This window comes from Diadema antillarum, unplaced genomic scaffold (assembly GCF_040938485.1).
Source record: "Diadema antillarum isolate AM-2024a unplaced genomic scaffold, OU_Dant_1.0 seq00000675_RagTag, whole genome shotgun sequence".
Classification (NCBI taxonomy): Eukaryota; Metazoa; Echinodermata; class Echinoidea; order Diadematoida; family Diadematidae; genus Diadema; species Diadema antillarum.
The window spans coordinates 543,906-567,353 of record NW_027271581.1 but is presented as its reverse complement, the minus strand read 5'-3'; the positions used below and the strand labels follow the sequence as shown (position 1 = coordinate 567,353).

Below are 23,448 nucleotides of genomic sequence, written 5' to 3'. Positions count from 1 at the left end.
ATTGTGCACGCTACGAACTACAGCGTTGCCAATTTGCATGCACATGTATGCTTTAATGCACAATTTATTAATAGCAGTCACAAATAATGCCAAACTCGTCCAATATCATCGAATGCCATAAATCTGGGCCCCATTTTATAAAAGATGTTAGGATAGCAACTCTTGCTGGAATGGCAACTTCCCATAGCAACAGCTAACCATGATCACAGGCAACAGGAAGCTGGATTCTTGTCATCACCATGACAATTGCTATTCCAGCAAGAGTTGCTATCATGATTAAAGGGGCATTCCGGATGATTTTCATAATTTCACATCATGTAGTATATAAATAAACAGCTCCATATATAGATTTGTGGAATTCATTGTTGCCCTTGAGCAGAGAAACCAATAAAATGAAAATCTTAAACAAATTACACTGAACAGTGTTGATGACATCAGAGCCTCACATATTTCAGAAATGCAGCAGTGTAATTCCATTACAATACCACCTGCTTAACAAGCACACCTGTGAAGAATCTATATGCATGCCTTATTCTTTTGTTCTGCTTCCTTGAACCCCAACTCATGCATTCTTATGGTGAGGCTGCCATGTCATCATCTTTGTTCATTGCAATTTGTTATAAATTTTGGAAACATTCTCATTTCTCATCCCAGTCACTATAAATTCAGAAACTCTGTACTTGGTTTAACTAATCTATAGTTGTTCAGTAAAAGTCTGAAAATCATCCGGAGATCCCCTTTAAGAAATGAGGCCCTTGATATCTAGTGTTTCCTGGTCAAGGCGGTGTAGAACGTCTTCCATTGTCGTCTGCTTAGATCTTTGTCATTTAGTTCTTTTTCAATTTCGGGGATTTGTAGGCACCAAACATGACTTTCTCCAGTCCCATGGTGGGGGCCTCGACCAGGAGGCAGAGTACAATGGCGGCCATGTAGGAGAAGACGGTGTTGGCGGTAAACACGTAGCTCTGTGAGATGAGGAAACGGAAAAGGAAAAGGGTGATGAAAATGACACAAAAGTTATACATCTCCTCTTTTTGTTTGTTTGTTTATTTTCCATCTGAGAAGATGGCTGGATAGCCCATATTCAGCTATGCTAATTAAAAGCTGGTCTTCCATGGGGTCCAGCATTGTCCAGTTGGATGTGAGGCGGGACCACTTCACGGGGTTAAACACCCTGCTCTTTGCGATGAATGAATGAAGCGGGATCTTTTACGTGCATGAGTTGTGACTCTCTCACACAGGGGACTTCCACTCTATGTCCTATCCGAGGGACAGAGTGTTTTGCGTCTTGCCAGAGGGGACGGTATGATTACACACAACATTGCTCAGTCCAAACTCGGGTTCGAACCCGGGTCCTTAGGATCGTGAGGCAGACGCACTACCGTCTGAGCCAACCCACCGCCCTCTCTGACCATTTCCTTTCTCTCTCTCTCTCTCTCTCTCTCTCTCTCTCTCCAGCCCCCTCCCCACTCCCTCTCGCTCTCTTTGTCAATAACATTTTCTTCTGTTCTTTTGGTCCCATCCAATTAATTGAACATAAGGGCAACTCATTTTTACAGATCAGCATTATCACAGCACAACACACACTAGAATGTTAATTCTTCACTACTATTCATCATAACGTGAATGGTGATAGAGAGTTGTATTTTCATGATAGTTTCATCTATTGTGTTGTAAGTTTACCTGGGGTCATCTTCCTAATCAAGCTCGGCTTATGAAGATGGTCCTCCGCATTTCCGATATACGTTACTTTACGCATGTACAATCGTAGCCCACAATTTTTATCAATGCGTTTGAACAATTCATTGTGATTTATATTATGACATACCGTCATATTTTGCTATGCATTGTACTGAAAACAGAATGCAGAAAGAAACTGAAATTTCTTTGTCATTCTCTTCTCTTCCCGAGATAATATTGAAGAGTTTGTTTGCAAAAACCAATAAGTCCATATTTGCCAAATGGAGATATTTGCGATTAAAGGTCAAGAAAAATAAAGAAAATAATAAGAAAATGTTTGCTTCTTTTGACCATAACTTCAAAAATATGCCTTATAGTGACCAATATTATCATTTAAAAGGTATTATTTTGTACTTTATGACAGAGATCGTACTTCAAAATCTTCAAAAATGGACTTATCGGTTTTTGCAAACAAACCCTTCATATGTACCCGTTCGACCCAAAATATCATCCCAATCGTTCCGATCGACAGGATTGGTATTATGTAAAAGTGCGTCATCGAGAACAATAGATTTGAGATCGAGAACAAAAAAAAAATTAGGATAGTGGATAATTTGTTTTAGATGCAGTAAAATTGTGCGCGCGATCGGTATCATACTGATTGGCAGATTTCAGCGATAGATAGGGGATATGGTCTGATTTTTGCTCAAAATAGATGATAATAAAGAATACCTCCCTGAATTTGATAGTAATTGCTGTGTTGTTGCTAACAGCTGACCGTAATGAATTTCAGTAATTCATTTCCCGTTTTGTTTAAGGAGATTTCTGGAATGATGCGTATGGCTATTGTAAATGTAAATGTTTTTTTTTTGTTTTTTGTTTTTTTACATCTTCGAATCATCTTAGGGACCATACATTTATTCACTGTAAGTCTGTTTTAGATGGACGATGATCCGTTCGTTGGATGTACATGTATAGGTTCCATTCTTCTCCAGGAATAGAAAGCTATAAAAGATAGAACTCTCTTCATAGCTTGAGTCACGTGGGCGGTTAAAGATACCTAGAGGTGTTTTAGAAAAAGAATGTATACACAAAGAAATCGTCTGTTGTTCCTATGTTTTATGAAATAGACGATCGACATACAAGTAGCTGTGTGTACTTGTAGCGTGTGGATCTTGTTAATGAAAGGCCATTTGAATTTACATTAATCGTTTATATAATATATATATATATATATATATATATATATATATATATATATTATATATGTATATATGTATTTATATATATATATATTATATATATATATATATATATATATATATATATATATATATATACATACATATGCAGACGCACATTGCACATACATTAAAACATTGTATTTCCTGTCCACAGTGACTAGTATAATACTGAGCAGGATTTCATAATAATGTTTGGTGTTTATTTGGTTTAATTTGAACCTTAAGGATCACGATTACCTGAATATGGTATCATTTAGATTTTTTTTTTGTTGTTGGCGGCGTGGCGTTGCTTCAGAAACAATCACCCTATTAAATGCCTCAAATTTTCACTGAGTGAGATCAATTTGAAACGCATACTATAGACGAGTAAACGGAGATGAGAAAAAGCGGTATTTGGTGACATCCTACCATGTTTGGAACGAAAAACTGTTCCTTTTCAGAGAACCTGTGATGTCTTGCCTGCAAGCTACAGTTGCAGAACCCATTACCATGGTTACTGCTAAAGGGCTGGTTATGACAGCACATTGACAGTTAGTCCAACAGTCTGTAACTTCAGGAGAAACACCTAGTTTCGAGGACAAATCTGGAAGCGCTTGTAGTAGTTTAAGTATACGTATGCATATATGTATATGTATACAGTAGATATATACACATATTGTATATATATTACAACAGGGCTTTATGGCTTCTGTACATGTATGTGTATATATATGTATATACATATATGTATATATATGTATATATATGTATATATATATTATATATATATATATATATATATATATATATATATATAATCAAAGTAATTGGCATTTAATGCATTCCTCTATTGTGACATTATTATTTCTATGTATAGTACTGCCAACACGCAGGGCAAGTACAATGTATATGGCTATATACGGAAACGATGCTCTGTTTAACACCATGGAAATATCAAAGAAACAGGGATCATTTTCGAATTATCGAAGTATGACTTGTTTATTTCATCAGGACTTCGAGCATGGGCCTAGGTTAGGCCTCTTACCATAAACAGACACGCTTGTGTGTCAAAAGATTGTATAGTTTATTCTTTGTCATGTTTTACCGAACTTACTAACTATACTCTGACGTTCGCCATGTTCGCCAAATCAATATTGCTATGCACCTTGACGATGTAAGACTAATTACTGAGATATCCAGAACAATTAAAGCGGACCTAATAAAAGTGGGAACCTTCCTTTTTTCGTATCCTTTCTTTGGTTTTGGAATCTTTTTGGTGTCAGCCATTTTTAAAACCAATTTTCATCAAATAAACTCTGATTTCCTTTTAGAATTGTATGCTCTTTAACACTTTATGAAGTGGTTTCTAAGTATCTCACAAAAACTTGAAAGCTGAATCCTCAACTCAACCAATACTGTGCCATAAATTTAATAGACTCGTGATGAAGTTATTTCTAACCGTACTTCCACAGTTTACCCCACACTTTCGACATTCAAATTGCTTGAAATATTCGGTTAATGTCCGATAATGAGCTGAAGTGATTGTCGTGAAAGTCTATTACGCGGTATTTACATATTTCTCCATCTTCCAACGATTCTCCGGCGCGCGTGCTGCTTGGTTGTCCCGCGCGAATTGGATCTTCTTCTTCTCCTTCTCATTCGTCTTCTTCTTCTTCTTCTTCTTCTCCTTCTTCTTCTTCTTCTTCTTCTTCTTCTTTTCTTCTTCTTCTTCTTCTTCTTCTTCTTCTTCTTCTCCTCCTCCTCCTTTTTTGGCCAGTATAGTTCAGTGGCAAAATAAGATGTCTCGCTCAAAGATGTTTTAAAGGCATAATTTACCATTTGCAGATGAAACAAAAACCCAGCATTAGTGCTTCAAAATAGTTCTAAAATGTGAGTCAGGGATAGAAACAACCAATGTAAAAATTTGAACCAGTATAATCGATGTTAAATATTAAAATATACAGAATGTGAACAGTAGTCATAACAAAAATGTTTCCAGACGAAACTATCTACATTTATGGTTTGATGAAAAGAAAATGTGATATCTCCTTCAATTTTAGGCTTTAGGGCAAATGTTTTATGTGGTAGGATGTTTTGTCAGTGATTCAACTGACCTACATGCACATATGCATCAAAAGTGATATCTTGAACAGTTTTTTTTTTAAATCACTACTCCCAAAGGTAAACATGACCTTTATAATTCACCTTTGAACTTTTCGTTGGATTTTGAAGAGAACTTCCGGGAGTATGCTATCGTTGATTCTTCGCCTTTTCTACTTAGCACCGAATGCTAGACAAAGGGATACTAATAAACAACGGGCGAGATGGAGATTGTTTTCATTGCCGTGAAGTTCAGACCACTTACTGTTTCTTTGAATGTAGTCTGAAAGAATAGTGTATTGTCAATCGATTGAAAAAGCCGGGCGAGGGTACACGTAGAAGGAAATATTGGTGATGCGATACACAGTCCATTCTGACTTGGGTCTCTTGCACTTTCTTGCATATTCCAAAGAGCCTGCTCGCAAGAGTTCTTGGATGAACACCTCCTGTGATGCTCGGTCAGTTATTTCATGAGGTACCGTGAACAGTGGGTCGTTAGACGACGGGGGCTGATATTTTAGGCCCTGCGTCTCAGTGTGGCGAAGAATGAACCCAAAGGCCACGCTGACTTTGTACGCAGTTTCTTGTTTCTCAAATATTTCCTCCGCAAACTCTCTCATCTTCTCGGGTCGGAGACCGTCAAATTCGAAATTACAGACGTGCCGAACTCTATAACTGACCCTCCAGTGTGTCTCGATTGAGCTTCGATGTTCCTCACACACATCATCCAGGGTACGCAATTGGTTTTCAGCTGGTGTGGTTGACTGATCCGATGGTCCCATGTGAGGAAGATGGTCATCAGTAGCTGTAGTAGCACCATGGTCAGTGTGAGCACTAGTGGGTAGGATTTTGTCACCGGCTTCTGATTGTGATAAATCATGGCGCCTTTTGAGGTAGCGACTTAAGTAATGTTTGGTAGTATACTCCTTTCCACATGTTTTGCAGACAAAGAGAGGTGCCATGTGAACGGTTTCCCCGTCACGTCGTTGGTCGGCAACGTTTTGTAATACATTTCCGCAGTCATGGCAGTATTGGAATGAAAGCTGAGTCTCTTTCGGCATCTGATTACATTCATCTTGTGTCAATTTCTGGATTTTTTCCAGTTGGTTACGTCGATGAAAAGATATCCCGCACTGATCGCACAAATGAAGCTCTCTTGACATGAGCAATGTCCTTTACTATCCCGATTTAAGGGCCAGCCCAATTGTTAAATCTGTATCCGCGAATGTTACATTCGATTCTTTTGGTCGAAGGCTGTCAGAATAATTGACTTTCGGCTTCAAACGTCTCGCCGTCCTTTCTCAAGTGAAGAAATAAACCGTTGGTGAATACAGCATGAACTTTGTTGCAGTTTTGTTACTTATCTTTTTATCTTGCCAACACGTGGACTACCTTATCAATATATATATATATATATATATATATATATATATATATACAATATATATATATATATATATATATATATATATATATATATTACTTTTTGCGGCTGCTCTCCTCCGTAGGAGAGGATTCCGTGAAATCAGGAACATACCCGCAACCACAAGATTACAGACCGATCTTTCTGTCAACTACGCTACATCCCGTCTTATTTTATATACAATTATCTCTCTTTCATCGTGACGAGTCTACAACCAAAAAACTTGGTGCTTTTCTTGTCTTCGTTAACTCTTGACCCTGCGATAAATCAATCAATTCGATGGCATAAACAGAACTACGCTAACTGTGGCAGGGTATAACTCGAAATACTGTTTATCCTTCCCACATACATATAGATGGTTGTGACTTTCTATTCTTCAGGACATCGAGAAATCTAGACTACTTTAAAGAGTTAAAGATGTCGTGATTACTTTTAGAGACGTGACAGTCCTTAGGCTCTATGTATGTGAACACACTTACACACACACACACACACACACACACACACACACACACACTTTACAAATAGACGCACAATAATGCATATTGTAAACATGTACCTATCTATCAATATTATGTAGGCCTATCAAATACAATATATTTATTCACGTATGAAGAGTTTTATCACAAAACAAATTAAAGGCCATTTTGAAGCATTTTAATGTTAGTCCATCATCAGATAGGGGAAAATAAAACCTTTCCAATAATACCTCACTTCAATATTCCTGAATTTATGGTGAAAGAATCCCACAATTTCTTGATATATATTTCAAATCCTGATATCTAAGTGATCACTATTCTAAAGTTATTCAGCTAGAAAAACATCATGTTTCAGATTTCTGTGACATAAACATTGAATTTTCGTCATTTTTGGAACACGATCGATTGAAAATTGTGAGGTTATTACATGGTCAGCTCACTAATTTGAATATCCATACCCGCTGTACAAGAACTGTTTTGCAGAAATTAGCATAACTTAAAAAAAATCACAACTTCCTTATTTTTCATCCGATTTCAGTCAATTTATTAATCGTTGAATTCGAAAGATTTTACTCTTTTTTGTGTCAGACTAAGTTATTTTTGGATTAGATTTCCCCTTTAAGAATGTCTGTTGTTGAGAGTCAATGAAATGATGCTTGTTCAGTTGGTCGTGCCCATCTCCTCCTTGAGATTGTGGGTGCACGTCATGAGACCAACACCCACGAGTCATACAGCCCACGAGTCATAGAGCTCACGAGTCATACAACCCATGAGTCATAGAGCTCACGAGTCACACAGCCCATGAGTTATACAGCTCACGAGTCAAACAGCCCATGACTTCGACACTAAGCTAACAAGGCCTACGAGACCGACACATTAAGCCTCGTGTTATATCTGTCGAACTCGTGGGCTGATTTTACCTAGCGTCGAACTCATGGGCTTTACTTGCCTAGTGTCGAACTCATGAACTGTATGACTCGTGAGCTGTTTGACACATGGACCTCTTTTCAATGTCGGACTCGTGGACTGTATGACTCGTGGGTGTCGGTCTTATGGGATGACCCCGAGATTGTAACAACAGAATAATGAAGAAATTAGATATGAATGGTAAGAAAAGAAGAAGGAAATCGAACTCACTATCGCAATTGGGGTCACGTGCCAGAGAATCTGATCGGAAAATACTTTGGCGTAGCAGATGCTTGCATGGATAAGGTATGTACAGTAGGAGAGACGGGCCAAGGGGATCCAGAATTTCCACTCCAAGAAGACAGCGATCGGTCCTGAAAAAGAGAAGGTAGGAATTTAATTTAGTTGAAAAGTTGTGCAACCTCTTCATACAGGCACAAAATCAAATGGGATACGGGATAACGGGATATAAGAGAGATCCGGAAATGTCCTGCATACAGATGTTATTCTTTGAATTGGCTGGCCTTACATCAATATTTGCACGACATATATGTTTCGCTTCTGTCTTTTGCCTGTTATTGAAAAAAGAAAAGTGAATAAATTTACTTTGATTTGTAAAAGGTCTAGCATCTATCATTCTTGTGTATCATAATTAGGTTATCATTATCATTATTATTATCATTATCATTTTATTACTATTGTTGTTATTATTATTATTATTATTATCATTATTATTATCATTATCATTTTATTACTATTGTTATTATTATTATTATTATTATTATTATCATTATTATTATCATCATTACTATTACTATTATTATCATTGTTATTATTATCATTATCATCACTGTAACTATTACTATTATTATCATTATCATTATTATTATTACTACTACTATTCTTATTGTTATTATTATCATTATTATCACTATTATCATTATTATCATTATTATCTCATTATATTGATATTGGATAAAGAAAATTAATCTCTAAATCTAGCTGGACATGATTCGCCTACAGTATTCAAAACAGTTTTATTTTTCAAAAAAAAAAAAAAACAACCGCAAGATGGTTTACGAAAAGTGTTCATACCTCCGTAGCCCGTTAGGCAGGCGAACATCATCCAAGCGACTCCCACGCCCCAGGCAACCCGGTTGAAAGTGAGATACATCACCGCCTCGGCTTGCGGTATGGTCAGGTAGTAGTCCACGCTCCATGCCTGACCGTATACCACGCAGTAGAGCGTCGTGAAGGAAACGCACCATCCGAGAAGAACGAAAAACTGAGAGACAGACAGACAGACAGATAGACACAGAGACACAGAAATTCGTTTGAGGTATGTATTTTCATCAAGTTGGAGGTGTAATACTCATTACTATATCGGGTATTCACAAATAACTTGTGCGCTTTTCCTGACAAGACATAATTCATCCTGAAGAGTATTTGCATAATTTCATGACCTTTTGGGGGGAATTTTGTTGACACATCTCTTTTAAGTCAAAGTCAGTGTCTGCAAAAATACTCAAGACATTGGCTTGTGCATGGAATGTAGGAAGAGTTACACTTTACTTCGTTACCATTTCGCAACAATGATTTGCCCTTTTTTTTTGGGGGGGGGGGGTTGATCATCTTTGTTTGACCGTATAGCAAAACTGGAAGATTTTGATAAGGAGTTTAAAAAGGTGGAGAGTTGTTTTTTCTTTGCTAGGCAACGAGAGATGCGTGACTTCATGTTTTGATTAGCCCATAATAGTCACTTACTATTGCACTGTAGAGCACTAAAGTAAGTGATGTGTGCTTAAAACAAAAGCAAAAAACAAACAAACAAACAAACAAACCGATAAACAAACATGACATCGTGTTAACTTGAAATCACATAACTATCTAATTAGAATTTCGCCCGATTTCAATGACATACCACTAAGTGGTTTATTCGCTTAATTTCATTTCTATCCATTGTGGTAAATTTGAATAAGGCTGCATAAGGCATGCGGTTTCTTTTCCGCTAGAAAGCAGCTCGACACTGTTTGTGTCACTCTCGAAGACGCTTGGCTAATTGTCTCTGTGGGCTTTGGTCCTTGGTGTATGCATCAAAATGATTTAGGTTTTTCTTTCTTTTTCTTCCCCTCTCTTCCTCTTCTCCCTATTTTCTGTTCCTTTTTTTCACACTTTTGCTTTTTTTTTAATTCCTGACTTTCCCAGTTTCCCGCACTCTTTGTAGTTGTAAGCTTTTCACGCCCCCCCCCCCCATTTCTCCCTTTCCCTCAGAGGTACCCACATGATACAAGCATAGTCTTTTGAGTGGGTACCTCCACTTTTTTTCGAAGAGTGTGTATATAGAGTGTGTGTTATTTTTTTTTGTGTGTGTATGTGTGTGTGTGTGTGTGTGTGTGTGTGTGTGTGTGTACTGATCATGTAGACATGAACATGTTGTCATCCCTGTCTGGCTATGTATATTCTCAACGACTCGCATGTCAAATTTATCATATTGTTCCTTGTACATTCTATTTAAAAAAAAGTTAAAATAAAGTTTGAATTTGATTTTGAATTTTCACCGCCCTTTGCACATTTTGTTTTGTTTTGATTTCTTTTCTTTCTTGTTTTTTTTTTTGGGGGGGGGGGGGGGCTACAGAAGAGGAAAAAGGATGATCATTTACAATGATTAATACTCACAAAGTGAATTTTTGGTTTCTTTCCTTTCAGTGTAAACATGATGTAGCCGAGTACCATGCCGACAAGGTAGGTTGGAATACGGGTATATGGCTTGGAGTACGTCAGGTCACGGTTGGGCGGCTCGATGACGCGGTCATTGTAAGGTCTGAAAGGCATCCACATTTATATACACAAGAACAGCAAAATAATGTTGAAACAATAACATACAGATTATGACCAGCGAGGAGGAGCCATACAAAATATTTCATCGGGAGCATGGCTGGCGCCACGTTTTTAAAAGTGGTGGTGGGTCAAGTTTATATTTCTGGTGCTACTTCCGGGTTTCATTAGCTAACAAAGCAACAAACAAAAAAATATAGAAGAAAAAAAGAGAGAAAGAGAAAAGGCCTTCCCCGCACTTCTACGCCGTCTCCTACACCGTTATATATATAGGCCCTATATTTTTTTTCTAGTGTCACTTCCGGGGTACAAAAAAAAGGGGGGGCAAGTGTTTAGACCCTGTGTTTTCCTATTTACTCTCCAGAAAAGTGTGTAGAACCGGGGATGACCCCCCCCCCCCCCCCTGTTCCACCGGCCCTGGGGAGCCGGGCTTGAAATATATTAAAACGAAATATAAAACCATCCCGTTTAGGCCCTACACAAAAAAGTACCCCGCGGGAGAACGGGTCATGACCAATGATGACAAACTGTTCTGCTCATGGACGCTACACTATCACGTGACCATGGTCATCCAATTACACACGGCTGTTTGACTAACTCATAAAGTGATAATATTGATGCATGACTCCCTATGATTGCCTTTAGATTATATTATTTTTGCTCAGCACGTCTTCGTGCATTCGTACGCCCAGTGATTCCCTTCAGATTATGTTCTTTATGCTCGTAAGTAGGGCTACACCTTTCCCTGACTGGAGAAAAGTTTGTCTACCCGTCCTATAGGGTCTTTTTTTTTGGGGGGGGGGGGGGTAGTCGTTGTTGTTTTCTTTTCGTTATTGTTTTTTCTTTTAGATCAAGAGTTAGACAGGTCACAGGGGCATTACGGTTAAAGGATGGTAGATTGATAATTATGGAGTTGTCAAGTGTTATAGAAGAATGTTTATCAGCAGATGGTTCTGCAATAGATGAAAGGATAAGCCACTGTAATAACAGAAAAATAAAGTCAGAAACAGATACATTATATGTATATATATATATATATATATATATATATATATATATTGGTTTGTATTTCGCAGTGCTATTCTAAACGTCATTAGACGTTAGTCGAATGTTGCTATTAGAAAGTTCCCTTCACTTACTCTGTGCCATTGATGGTGAGCCCCCAGTACCAGTTGATACCAAAAAGCGCCCCCAGCGACACGAGCATTATCGAAGTGATCAGCGCCATGCCAGCTTTGCCTTTCCTATTGCATTGTGGAAAAGATAAAAGTCATGAAACTATTGAGACGTGTACACGAACATTCATATTGTCTGGCTTTTCTGAAGTTTACAGGTTTCACACAATTAAAGTTTGGGTCGCCAAAGGTAAATTTCAAGTCTAGCGTCTGTGCGTGCCGGGTTTGTGGTTGCTTGTTTTTCAAACATTAATGTGATAGCTTTATACGAGGTCAACTAAAATAGATCCAAACTCAAACTTCAGGTCGAAGCGCATTACCTTAGACACAATGAAATGCAAACCACTTCGCACACCATAACCCTACAATCCAACAATAGTCCTGAGTTGGATTTCTTTTCTTTTCCTTTAACACCTCGATGTGATACCGCGAAAGTTTTCTATCCTATTTGGTTTGGGTCATTTTCAATATATCAACAATCCAATTTTATGAGGAACAAGCAGACCTATACAAAAATTCAGAAACTTGAAAAAAAAACAATCTGTGACAATAGGCATGCACTAAGATAAATTATACTCAAAAGGAGATAATAAAACTCAGCTTTCAAGACCCTAATTATGTCATAAATTTGTTAGAAAGACAAGATAAGAGAATAGCAAAAAACGGCAGAGGATTTGACAAAATTAAAACAAAACAGATTGTGAATCAGTCGATCAATGAATCTTTACTCCATCCAAAAACAATGCGTAGAGACACTGTTAAACATTAGTCGCTATATACTCTTCATCTTACAAGTTATGGTTATATCATAATCGTCTCAATCGGCAATCAATCCCATTGCTGAAAAATTATTTTTCTGAATATTATGTCTTCCGTATTTTGAGAGCCATTTTCTGAAATGATACTGAGTGAAAAAAAAAATACGCACTTGTGGAGAAGAACGATGATGATGGGGCTTATGATGAAAAACTGCATGTCATTTGCCAGGTACCAGGACAAACCAAAGCACTGCAGAGAGAGAGAAGGGGGATATTATTACGAACGATAGAACAGGACTGAAATAATTATTAATACAACTATGCAAACAATAATTATGAATATATGCATCGGTGGAAAAATAATCATGCACAGCAATAAACGCTTCAAGAGGATATACTAAAAGCCTCTTCTAATTTTCAGCATGCATTCCACCAAACAGACACGGAGCTATCCAGCATCAATGATATATCAGTACATGAATAAATGAATTATATATTTCAGGTAATAATACAGTCACCTTGTGTCCGTACATCACAGAGACGATTCCTTTATTCATTATTGATTATCGGAAGTCATAATGATCAAATAAACTTGACAAATCTGGAGCAGTGAGTATAACTTGCAGATCGGATCTAACCACAACTTTTCTACTCATACACACCTGAAAGATAAATTGTCTTAAAATAACAAACTCTAAAACAAAAAATAAGTGTGAAGGTAGAAATAGTGAAGTTCACGCAGATGGAGACAACAAGTTAAACTTTACCGTGTCTTCCGTGCTCGCGTCGAAGGGGACGAGGTTGTTGACGTAAAGTGGGTGTGTCCACCAGTACTTCCGGCAGAAGGACCGCGTGAACTCGTTCATCTCGTCACGCCACAAGCCCTGGCCGAAATGCGGGAACATGAGAGCGTTCATTCCCATGGCCACCATGTAGACGGGGGTCAAGCGCCACCAGCGATGGAAGTAGAATACCGCCCACTCGTAGCCGGTCCGGAGCTTCTGGCCATCGAGGGCTTTGAGCGTCAGAAAGGTAACCAGAAACCCACTGTATTGGGATAAAAATGGAAAGCAGATGAAAGAGTTAATATCTTATTACAAACAATGCAAAACAAATATGAATGAAAAAAGACAAGGTAAGTTGAGACATGAAAGAGATTTAACAATACAGTTGAGCTCGATCCTGAATGCTCGATTAAATGAAGCAATGCTATTATTAAAATCATTATACTCTTGAATGACCTTAGACTTCATTTAGGTACTGAAACATAGCTTGAAACGCAATTTAAAACTCATATCTTTTGTAACATAATGTATCGCAACTACGACCGCAAGAGCACATTCTGCAGTAGGTACTTTGTATTACTAGTGGACACTTACGTGACGAAAGAGTCAGTATCCATCTTTTTTTTTTTGTTTTTCTCAAAAACCTCACCTGAGAACGAAGAAGGTGTCCACTGAGATGTCTCCCTTGACTATCGCCCAAAAGCCATACTCCTGGTACATGTCGAAAAGTTGTCTGGGATTCTCTGTAACCATGGTGACCATCCAAAAGAAATGAAAAAATATGAATGGACATGAACAATAAGATAAGTATTTTTGTCGCGATACATGATAAGCATCATAGCAGCTTTGGACTTACTTTATACTTGAATTTTACGTCCACGGGTTTATGTCCAATTGCAAAAGGTTTCCATCTCTACCTCCCTCCCTCCCTCTCCCCTTCTCTCTCTTTATCTATCCTTTGCAACGATTTCTCTATCTTCCTATTCATATCTTTATAGTTTGGGATCAGAAATTTATCCTACAATGATTGATTTAAAGAGCTTCACGTGATTATAATCATGTATTTTCGATTATTTCAGAATGTTAGTATCACATGTGTGACACTGCATGGTATACTATTTAGGAAATGACATCACTTTTGACAAAATTTTCAGAAATGATATTCGTGAAATGATGTTGCAGCTATACCTGTGATGAACAATTACAACTCCCAAAGGTACAAGCATTCAGACATCACCAGACTCTTCGATGGGCAGTAGATGGACGTGCAACATTTACTCAGTGTCACCGCCGCTAAGTTTTTCAGTTTCCGATCACTGGCTCTGTGGCACGTGGCTGTCGAGTACCGATCCCCCCCCCCTTTTTCGTTTACATATTTGTTAAATCCAAAATATAACACAGATAATCACCACAGCCTAATTTCGAAAGTTTTCTGGCTGAAACTATGGACCTCGGTGAGCCCTCCATTTATTGTACAATTGCGTCATCATCTCTGTCCATTTGAATAGTTTTCACAAGAAACTCTCAAGTATATTTGTATAAGCTATCTCTCTCTCATCTGCCATCTTTGTCTTGTTGTTGTTGTTGTTGTTGTTGTTGTTGTTGTTGTTGTTTTGTTGTTGTTGTTGTTGTCGTCGTCGTCGTCTTTTGTTGTTGTTGTCTTTTTTCTCTTTCTATGTATAGACCTATAGGCTATAGCTACCTGTCGGCCCACGTATTTTTCACTCTGTATAACAATGGAGTGGGTAAGAGATTGGTAGCTCAGTAAACGAGAAAGCGAAGGAACCAAATTTTGATTGACGTACCAAATCGGCCGATGTAGAATGCCACGGTGTGACCTAGAATAACCCAAAGCATGCTGAGAACACGAATCCCATTCAGTGAGGCCATGGTGTTCTTGGTCTTCTTGGCGCTAAATATCTTCTTACAGTTGGTGACCATCGAAAAGGAGATCAAGACGCCATCTAGGAGCTCTGCAAAAAAGGAAGGCGGGTTGGGAGGGATGAGATCAATGCCCTCATCAAGATGATTTGCAATTTAGATTTACCTGACTGAATACAAGATATCCCAAATCAATTATGATAAAATGTAATAGACATAAATACGGCAGCCCTCATTATCATTGTTATCATTAAATTGCTTCTTATGAAATGAATTAAAATGACTGCAGTTGAAAAACAATGACTATGATTTTGATATTTATCATTATTACAACTTCGAGAACGTATTATAAGTATATATTTTGACAAGCATGATTACAATTCCCAGTTTGCCATGGCAATTTTTTTTTTCAGTACTGGCACTGCTCTCAACAAAAGAAAGTTCTACTTCTTTGTTTTTAAAATCTGCCGACCAAAGATATTCCTTGATACGAGAAACATTTGTCATGTACAAGCACCGGGATGGTTTTATAGCGAAGTTTTATGCGCACTCCGACCATGATAAAATAGAAATGAATAGTGAGACTGATTGGTACAACTTATTGCACGTTGCTAAGATACGCATTGGTTATTTACCCCATCTGCGAGCAATGCTCTTGCTTCCGCCCGATGTCGGTTGCTCGACGTCGAACTCCTCAATGGTGACAGTCTTCCTCGGATGGATCGACGTCTCTTCGTCACTCCTGAAACCTTCGTTCACCACACCATCGTCGTTAGACCGGTCATCAGCGTTGCTGGACTGGTTGTCGATCTCCTCCGAAGACGACGTCAGAGCCGAGTCGCGATCGTTGTCGTCATCAAGATCCTCGTCGATACTCTTTTCGCTTCCAACTGCCTTCGTGGCCTTTTCGGTGACGATAACCGGAGGGTCTTGTTTCTCTTTGTCGGCATGCACTTCGTCGTCGAATCGGTACTTTTTATCACAGCGCAATTCCTCGATCCTTCCCAAGACTAGAACTTGGAGATAAATCTCGTAGAAGGTGCCAATGCATACCAACAATGCAAAGAAGGAAAGCAGGGTGCTGATACACACAGGGAAAAGAAAGACAAAATGAATGAATCAAGATTAGCTGAGATGAAATGGTAGGCAAAGCGTTAAATGAAACGGAAATTGTGGCAGCATTACGTACTTTAACTGCAATGCGCTTTTTTTCAAATTCAACTCAACTCAATTTCGATTTTAAATCCAAAAAAAAAACAACAACAACATTAAATACAAGTTGGTAAGATGAGCGTTAATGAAAGCAAATGGAGAATCTGTCACTGTGGTGATGATACTTACAGGAAAGCAATGTCGGCTGTTCTCCAAGGTTCGGGCTCTTGGCAATCCACCACGTAAGTTCCGTTCGTCAGAGCAATGGCCCAACCTTTAGAAAAATAAAAACGTACGATTTCTAATAAAATGCATTTTTAAATGCAACAAAATGCACATGATGCGCCTGCAGGCTGTCCATCAGAGTGTCCGTTTACATATTCTGTATCTATTATGATAACAATTTTCTACAGAGCTGATATACATGTACACTGCAAAAAGTCCGGTGTTAAATAGTGAACACCGAGCTGGTGTTAAATTTTCGGTGCTCATTTATGGTGTTAGATTAACACCTACGGGTGTCATTTCCGAATTTTAAACTGTTTTTTGAAGAGTTTCTTAGTAACTGCACTTTTTGTTGATTTTTAATTTAAACAAGACGATCAAGAATTTTACATTAAAATACTAGACTTTTGAAAAAATGTGAAAATAAATTTACACCAAAGTAACACCAGCTGGTGTGGTCTCTTATTGAAGCTGGACGGGTGTTAAACCATTGATATTAACATCAACAAATATCAAATCAACACCATGTGGTGTCATTTTTGAATTAACACCAGTACAGTGTCAAAATAACACCAGGTACAGTGTCAAATTAACACCACGAAGTGTCAGGTGAACACTTTTCAACACCATCACAGTGCATTTTTAACACCTGTGGGTGTGGTCCTTTATTGAAGTTTGATCGGTGTTAGATTTAACACCCGTGGTGTTAAATCTAACACCGATGTGTTTACAGTGTAAGATGGCAGTGGCAATAATATTAATTATCAACGTTGTAACATAGCTAGATTCACTAATTTTACTTCGGACTAAAGTAATAGAATATCACAAAACACAAAACACGGAACACAGAACATGGAACACGGGCCCAATTAGGCAAGAACAAGAATGTATACTACAGTAGATTCTAAAGCTAAGTGCCTTTGTTCATGAGTTATACACACGGAACAAGGTTACTACCAAGATATAAGGATGATTTTCTTCTTCTTACATCAAATCAAGAAGAAATTACAAACGATGGGTAAACAACAACAACAACAAAATTCCATTACAAGTTTGAATGGAAAAGCAACGAAAAGGTTGAAAAAAGAAGCAAAACTGATATTCGTTTTCTTTATTCACTCAAAAGCGTTGTGAAAGACCTAACCTGATATCACTATTATAGGCAAAGATTGGTGATAACATGCGTACGAAGGTAACCCCCCCCCCTTCCTTTTCTCTCTCTCTCTCTCTCTCTCTCTCTCTATCTATCTATCTATCTATCTATCTATCTATATTATCTGTCTTTCAATACATGGAGAAAGGATAGAAATTCTGCTTTTACATTCCTCATTATTTTATTTAGTCCATACCCTTGATACAGTTGTAGGTTGGGTACACGTGTTCCTACAAACAACAGTGTAATCATATCTCCTTCAAACGTTATTACGAAACAAATTATATTCCTCTTTTTATGGACTAAACTGCCATTATACATTGGGTACGTAGGAATGCTAATCCAATGTCGCCACGCATAAAGAAGCAAGTTCAACAATCATCCGCGCAGTCAGTGTTGTTCGTGTTTCGTAATTTCAAGGTAAACAAGGGCGTGAGAAGTCCACAGATGGGCCTCTCCCTTTATAATCGCATTTATTAGATAATGTTTGTCGATCAGTTCAGATGTACACACGATCAGTGAACAACACGGAGGTGAGGCAAGATTTGTCAGGAAGACTACGACCAAACAGACAAGGATTATCTGTTTGTTTGTCAGTATGTGCGCCAGTACGCTTGCTTTGTAGTGTGCTGTGAGTACAGCGATGAGACGTCCGAAATATAAATTTCTTGCAGCATTATCCGCATCCTATTAAAAGTTTATACGAAACGAACATAGTCACCTGTAGTGAAAAAAAAAACCATCCAAAGCAACGTCCAAAACAAACATCAATGTAATTTATATACAATAATTATAATTTATCGTTGCTTTCTATGTCACGTCCTGCCGTTGTCAAACACAGATCTATTACGCAATTCCAGAGGAAATACTTTGTACTTTGAAACTGTAAATACCCTCAATAATTTATTCGCTGCCTTAAAAGTTACGTAACTTTAAGTTGTAATGACGTTTTGATGCTTCATAGCCGTCGATACTACAACTTACTCTACTTATTTTGAAAAGAATAATTAATGTATAAGTATTAAAGTTATAATTTTCGGGGAGGGGCAATAATTTTCCATCCAGTAATAACATCATGATTAAGTTTTTTTTTTCCTCTTTCATAAAGCGGAAAACAACTAATTTAGGGGATAATATGATAGTTAGTGTATGACCTTAATGTTCTGAAAGAGTTCGCGATGATCATAGTTACAGTTTCAGAAGTGTCTCATTACCTTAGTAGGAAGGTTTAGTTGTTCAATTTGATCAGAGATATGAAGGTTTTAACCTATATTAGCACCCATCACATTAAATTCTATTAATGCACGGCAATTTATCGGCATCGCTGCTCAATAAATGTCAGTGAACACGTGATATCATCTGAATCTACCATGATGTCATGATTAGTAATTACATAGAAGAGAAAGCTCGTCAGAAAATCACGAAGTTGGAACCAAAGGTGCGTCTCCAAAATCATATCTACATTATTATCAGTATGTATTAGGTTAGGCATCACTGCCATAATTTGCAACGTGAAAAGGAGTCGTGTCAGTATTGTAACCAACATTTCGCTGACTGTGATTCCCCTCTCTTTTTTTTAAATCTTCTTCGTCCTGTTGGATGAATTATTTTGTTCCAGTCTCTATAGGTTTTCATAAAATGAAATAGATGACTTTGCGGCTATATCACTTCTTGGCTTCTCACACAATGTATTAACTCCAACCTATACTTCTGATGACGAGCTTGTAATAACAACCAAAAAAAAAAAAAAAAATACAAAGAACTGAATTAATGTCTTACTCTTCTGTGATAAGGTGTTGATCTCGTCCTGTGTACACGTTGCCGGCCAACAGGTCCCATACCCCAGGTAATTCGCCCCCTGAGATCACCGACATTGGAAAGACGAATCGTCACTGTGGACAGTGTTGAAATCTTCTTACAAGAATCGAATTCTTACCATTCTGATTTTAATATACTCACGACAAAGCACAGACTCTCATACACCACCAATTGACTATATTTTAACTTTAAAAAAGAATATCATTGTACTCTTGCTTTACTGATGGGAGATCTCGGAGCATTTTTATGATAATTATTTACGAAGCTTTTCTTACGTCTTTCAAGATATTTTCGTAGGCTTGGGTCTCTCGCAATCTATCTTTAATACTCTCTCTTTCTCTGTCCTTCCACTGCATTTTCACGAGTTCAAGTACATAAGAAATTAGATCAACTATATAGTGATTATTGAATGTAAGATACATCATCTATGATTGAATGTAAGATACATAATCTATAATATTTTGTGTAGAAAACAAAATGAAATTCTCATTGAATAAGTACTGCGTGCTTTTTTATAGCAAGCTTGTGAAGATATTAGGATGTGGAAGAAAAAAAAGAAGATGTTTCGTGTTTTAATGCATTTATAGCCGAAATGATTACATCAAATGATGTCTTAATTTCTTGATATTGTTTTGTTTTCTTTGTATTATTTTGCATGTCGTATAGTATTCTAATTACATTAGCATATCTGCATAAGTTTATCGATGTGATATCCTATTATAGTCCCCCTCACTTATACTTTTTTGGAGTCGCTATAAAGACAGCTGCGAGGAAAACAAAACAGATTAGAAAATTAAACAAGGTGTGTCCTAACTAACACTTACCTCGCCCGTCAAGTCCTGCCCAAACGGGGTCCTTGTGTAGCAGTACTTGGCGTCGAAGGGGGCCGCAAAGGTCCCGTTCTTCTTCACAGACTTGCAGAGCCACACGTTGCCCGGGTACTTGAAGTTGAAAGTGCGAAGGCTCTGGCGGAGGTTCGGCTTCCCTTCCGAATCTGCCACTATGGTGTCATGAAAGTAAATTGAGTGTGTACAATAATTTTAATACTATGCTACTTCAATCACTGCTACTACTTCTACTACTACTACTACTACTACTTCTTCTTCTTCTTCTTCTACTTCTACTTCTTCTACTACTACTACTACTACTACAACAACTACTATTACAACTATTCTACTTCTACTACTACTACTATTACTACTACTACCACCACTACACTATTACTACTACTACTAACACTATACTATTACAACAACAACTACTACTGCTACTATTCTACTAGAATAGTGATAATGATAATAAAATGATAGACAATAACAGAGATGATAATTAGAGAAGTAATAGTAATGACAACATAATTATGATAATCATGATTATACTCACCATCATCATCGTCACCACCACCACCATAGCCATCATCATCAAATCATGCTAAAAATTACATTGATGATTGAAAAAATGTTGTGGATGAATAAAATGAGTGTTAGATTTTACGTCATGATGAAAAAATGCAGGAGACTGATAAGAGATTTAGATCTTTATGATCAGTAACAGTATAATAGTTATAACATCATGCCAAAACTGCATTTGGACAGAATAGTTGAACGAAAGTATATGAAGCTGATTGAGAGTAAATGGGAGGGTCAAATGTCCTGTATATGGATTTAAATGAAGGGAAAACTTAAAGAGAGAGGGAGAGGGATGGGGAGGAAGAAAAGACTTATAAACCTGATGAATATGAAAAAATTATGTAAATAGGTATTTACATAAAGATAAAGGGCAAAGGTTACAGTAATTAGTATGTATCTTCACGATTCTTACTTATCGTGGCGTACCAGACCCTGTTCGCCAAGTCGGTCTCGTATCGTTCGACATCGTCGAGGCATTGCTGCGATACCGCGTCATCGGCTAAGACATAGAAACGCCGACCCGTGGGATAGTCCACGACTCGGGACTTTCTCCTGAATTCTGCAATCATCTCATTTTGGCGCTGAATGGACAGAAATTGACGGAGATTGATGATCATGGAATCATTTACAGCATTTCCTAATATACTTTTGCCTACTTATTGATATAAAGTATGATAAAACCTTCAATCATAAAACGCTAACCGATGCAGTTGTTATGATGATAAAAAAATGTATCAAATTGAGAGCTTTCCTTTTGCGATTCACACATTCATCATGTTTGTTTGATGTTGGGCAAATTCTTTTCAATCAGTCACAATTTCATCTTTATACCGATCAAGTCATTCCCATTAAGATAGAAACAACAAAGAAACAAAAAAAAAATGGGGTGAGAGCCATCAACTCACAGCATGTTCAGTCATACGAAAAATGATACCTAAAACTTACTTTAACAAAATCTTGATCGGTTGCCGCTAACACAGTAAAAATATCGACTTTACTGAAAGTTGTTCTCGTATATCCGCTGACTTAACTTGTTACTGGTTATTGTTATACGAAAGTATTCGATACATTATAGAGATTTTGTATAGATCTTATAATCTATACAAAATAAAGTAATTAATACAAAATAAAGTAATACAAAATAAAGTAATCTTATAATCTATACAAAATAAAGTAAAATCTTTTAAAGTTACTCACTTTAAAATGCAGAAGTTGTTCGCGACATTACACCAGGTGAAAGCAACTCGGAGAGCATAATGAATGAACTTGTCTTTTTTCTTTTCTTTTATAGCGGTACATCACCTCTCTATACAAGGAACTTACTTCCAAAAACTTTTGCTTGTTCGTGAGGAGGTCGAGGGTTTCGTCAAAGTCTAATCCGTATTTCGTCACAGAGCGTTGGAAATCCCGAAAGACTTCGTCATCTGATGGCAAAGAAAGACCAAACAAGCTCTCAATCATTTCGAACCAAGCGCACTCGTTTTGTATCAGGGAATTACATGAAAACCAATAGTAGAATATAAATTGTATCACTTAATGTTGATAAAGATACATTTCATAACAGCGATCATATGAAAATATAGGGGGTGATGCGAACTATCACAGGGCATTTCGGAAAAACTTACAAACATTCGTATCCTTACAGTTATGATTATTCCACTACTTGAAGACGTGGTAGCTTTTGAATTACAATTATATTTGATCACTTTAATTTCGTGAATTTTGAAAGACTGGGAAAAATGACAGTAAATCTGCGGGATTTTTATTCATCAGAAATCCTCAAATCATATACTTGTAAAATATTGTAAAATATAGGCCTACATCAGCGAGAAACGCATATCCTCTTGATTAGCAGGGTCATTGTCATCCACGAGAAACAACGCTCTAGGTATACGCTGAGTAAGATTTAGGTGAAATTTCATGGCTGTGGTCCGAATGGGGGATAAGTTGAATACAGTAAAATAATTATTGAGACATAAATTCTTGTCCTGCAATAATCAATTTTAGAACTAACGAAACTCAAGATTAACGTTGCCCCATTAATGTAAAGCAAAATAATATTTCGCGGCATGAAACTTTTGCGAACTGTCACAGGCATTTAATTTATACAGTGTATAGACAAGAACTTTCGCGTGCATGTAATTTTGAGAATCTTGACTCTCGCGAAATTAAGATGCACCCGGACATTCCTTGTTTTACAGTAGAAACTGGGAACAATTATACATCATCCTCCTGCTTTTTGTAGGTATATCAACATTTTGTTATGATAAGATAACAACTCGTATATACAAATTTGAATTTAAGTTTCTTGGTACAATGGAATGGTGTATAGGGATTGATGACAATGATGGAGTCGATGTACATAAAGATAACCACTTTTGTCTGTATATCCATCACATCTTTGTGCATCATTTTAACTTGATGACGTCGTTCTGTTGAGCAGGCT

General features: G+C 37.4%; 1 protein-coding gene across 1 annotated transcript; it reads right to left on the bottom strand.

Moving 5' to 3' along the window:
• Positions 1-827: 827 nt before the first annotated feature.
• LOC139736985 (O-acyltransferase like protein-like) lies at positions 828-22,463 on the bottom strand. Its single transcript, XM_071647658.1, has 15 exons — positions 22,326-22,463; positions 21,415-21,583; positions 20,418-20,593; positions 19,555-19,633; positions 16,587-16,671; positions 15,881-16,326; positions 15,170-15,337; positions 14,014-14,107; positions 13,347-13,626; positions 12,750-12,829; positions 11,786-11,890; positions 10,488-10,632; positions 8,907-9,096; positions 8,043-8,185; positions 828-965 (listed from the first exon to the last, which is right to left on the bottom strand). Exons 1-15 carry the CDS (start codon positions 22,461-22,463, stop codon positions 828-830), a joined length of 2,436 nt encoding a protein of 811 aa, XP_071503759.1.
• Positions 22,464-23,448: the final 985 nt, after the last annotated feature.

Bases quoted from the DNA above. Each gene is read 5' to 3' on its own strand.
- LOC139736985 (XM_071647658.1), bottom strand. From the start codon at position 22,463: ATGATTGAGAGCTTGTTTGGTCTTTCTTTGCCATCAGATGACGAAGTC. The intron at 16,327-16,586 runs GTAAGTATCATC...TGTGTGTATCAG, and splicing joins ACAGCCGACATTGCTTTCCT to CACCCTGCTTTCCTTCTTTG. The intron at 8,186-8,906 runs GTATGAACACTT...TCTCTTTTTCAG, and splicing joins CTGCCTAACGGGCTACGGAG to GACCGATCGCTGTCTTCTTG.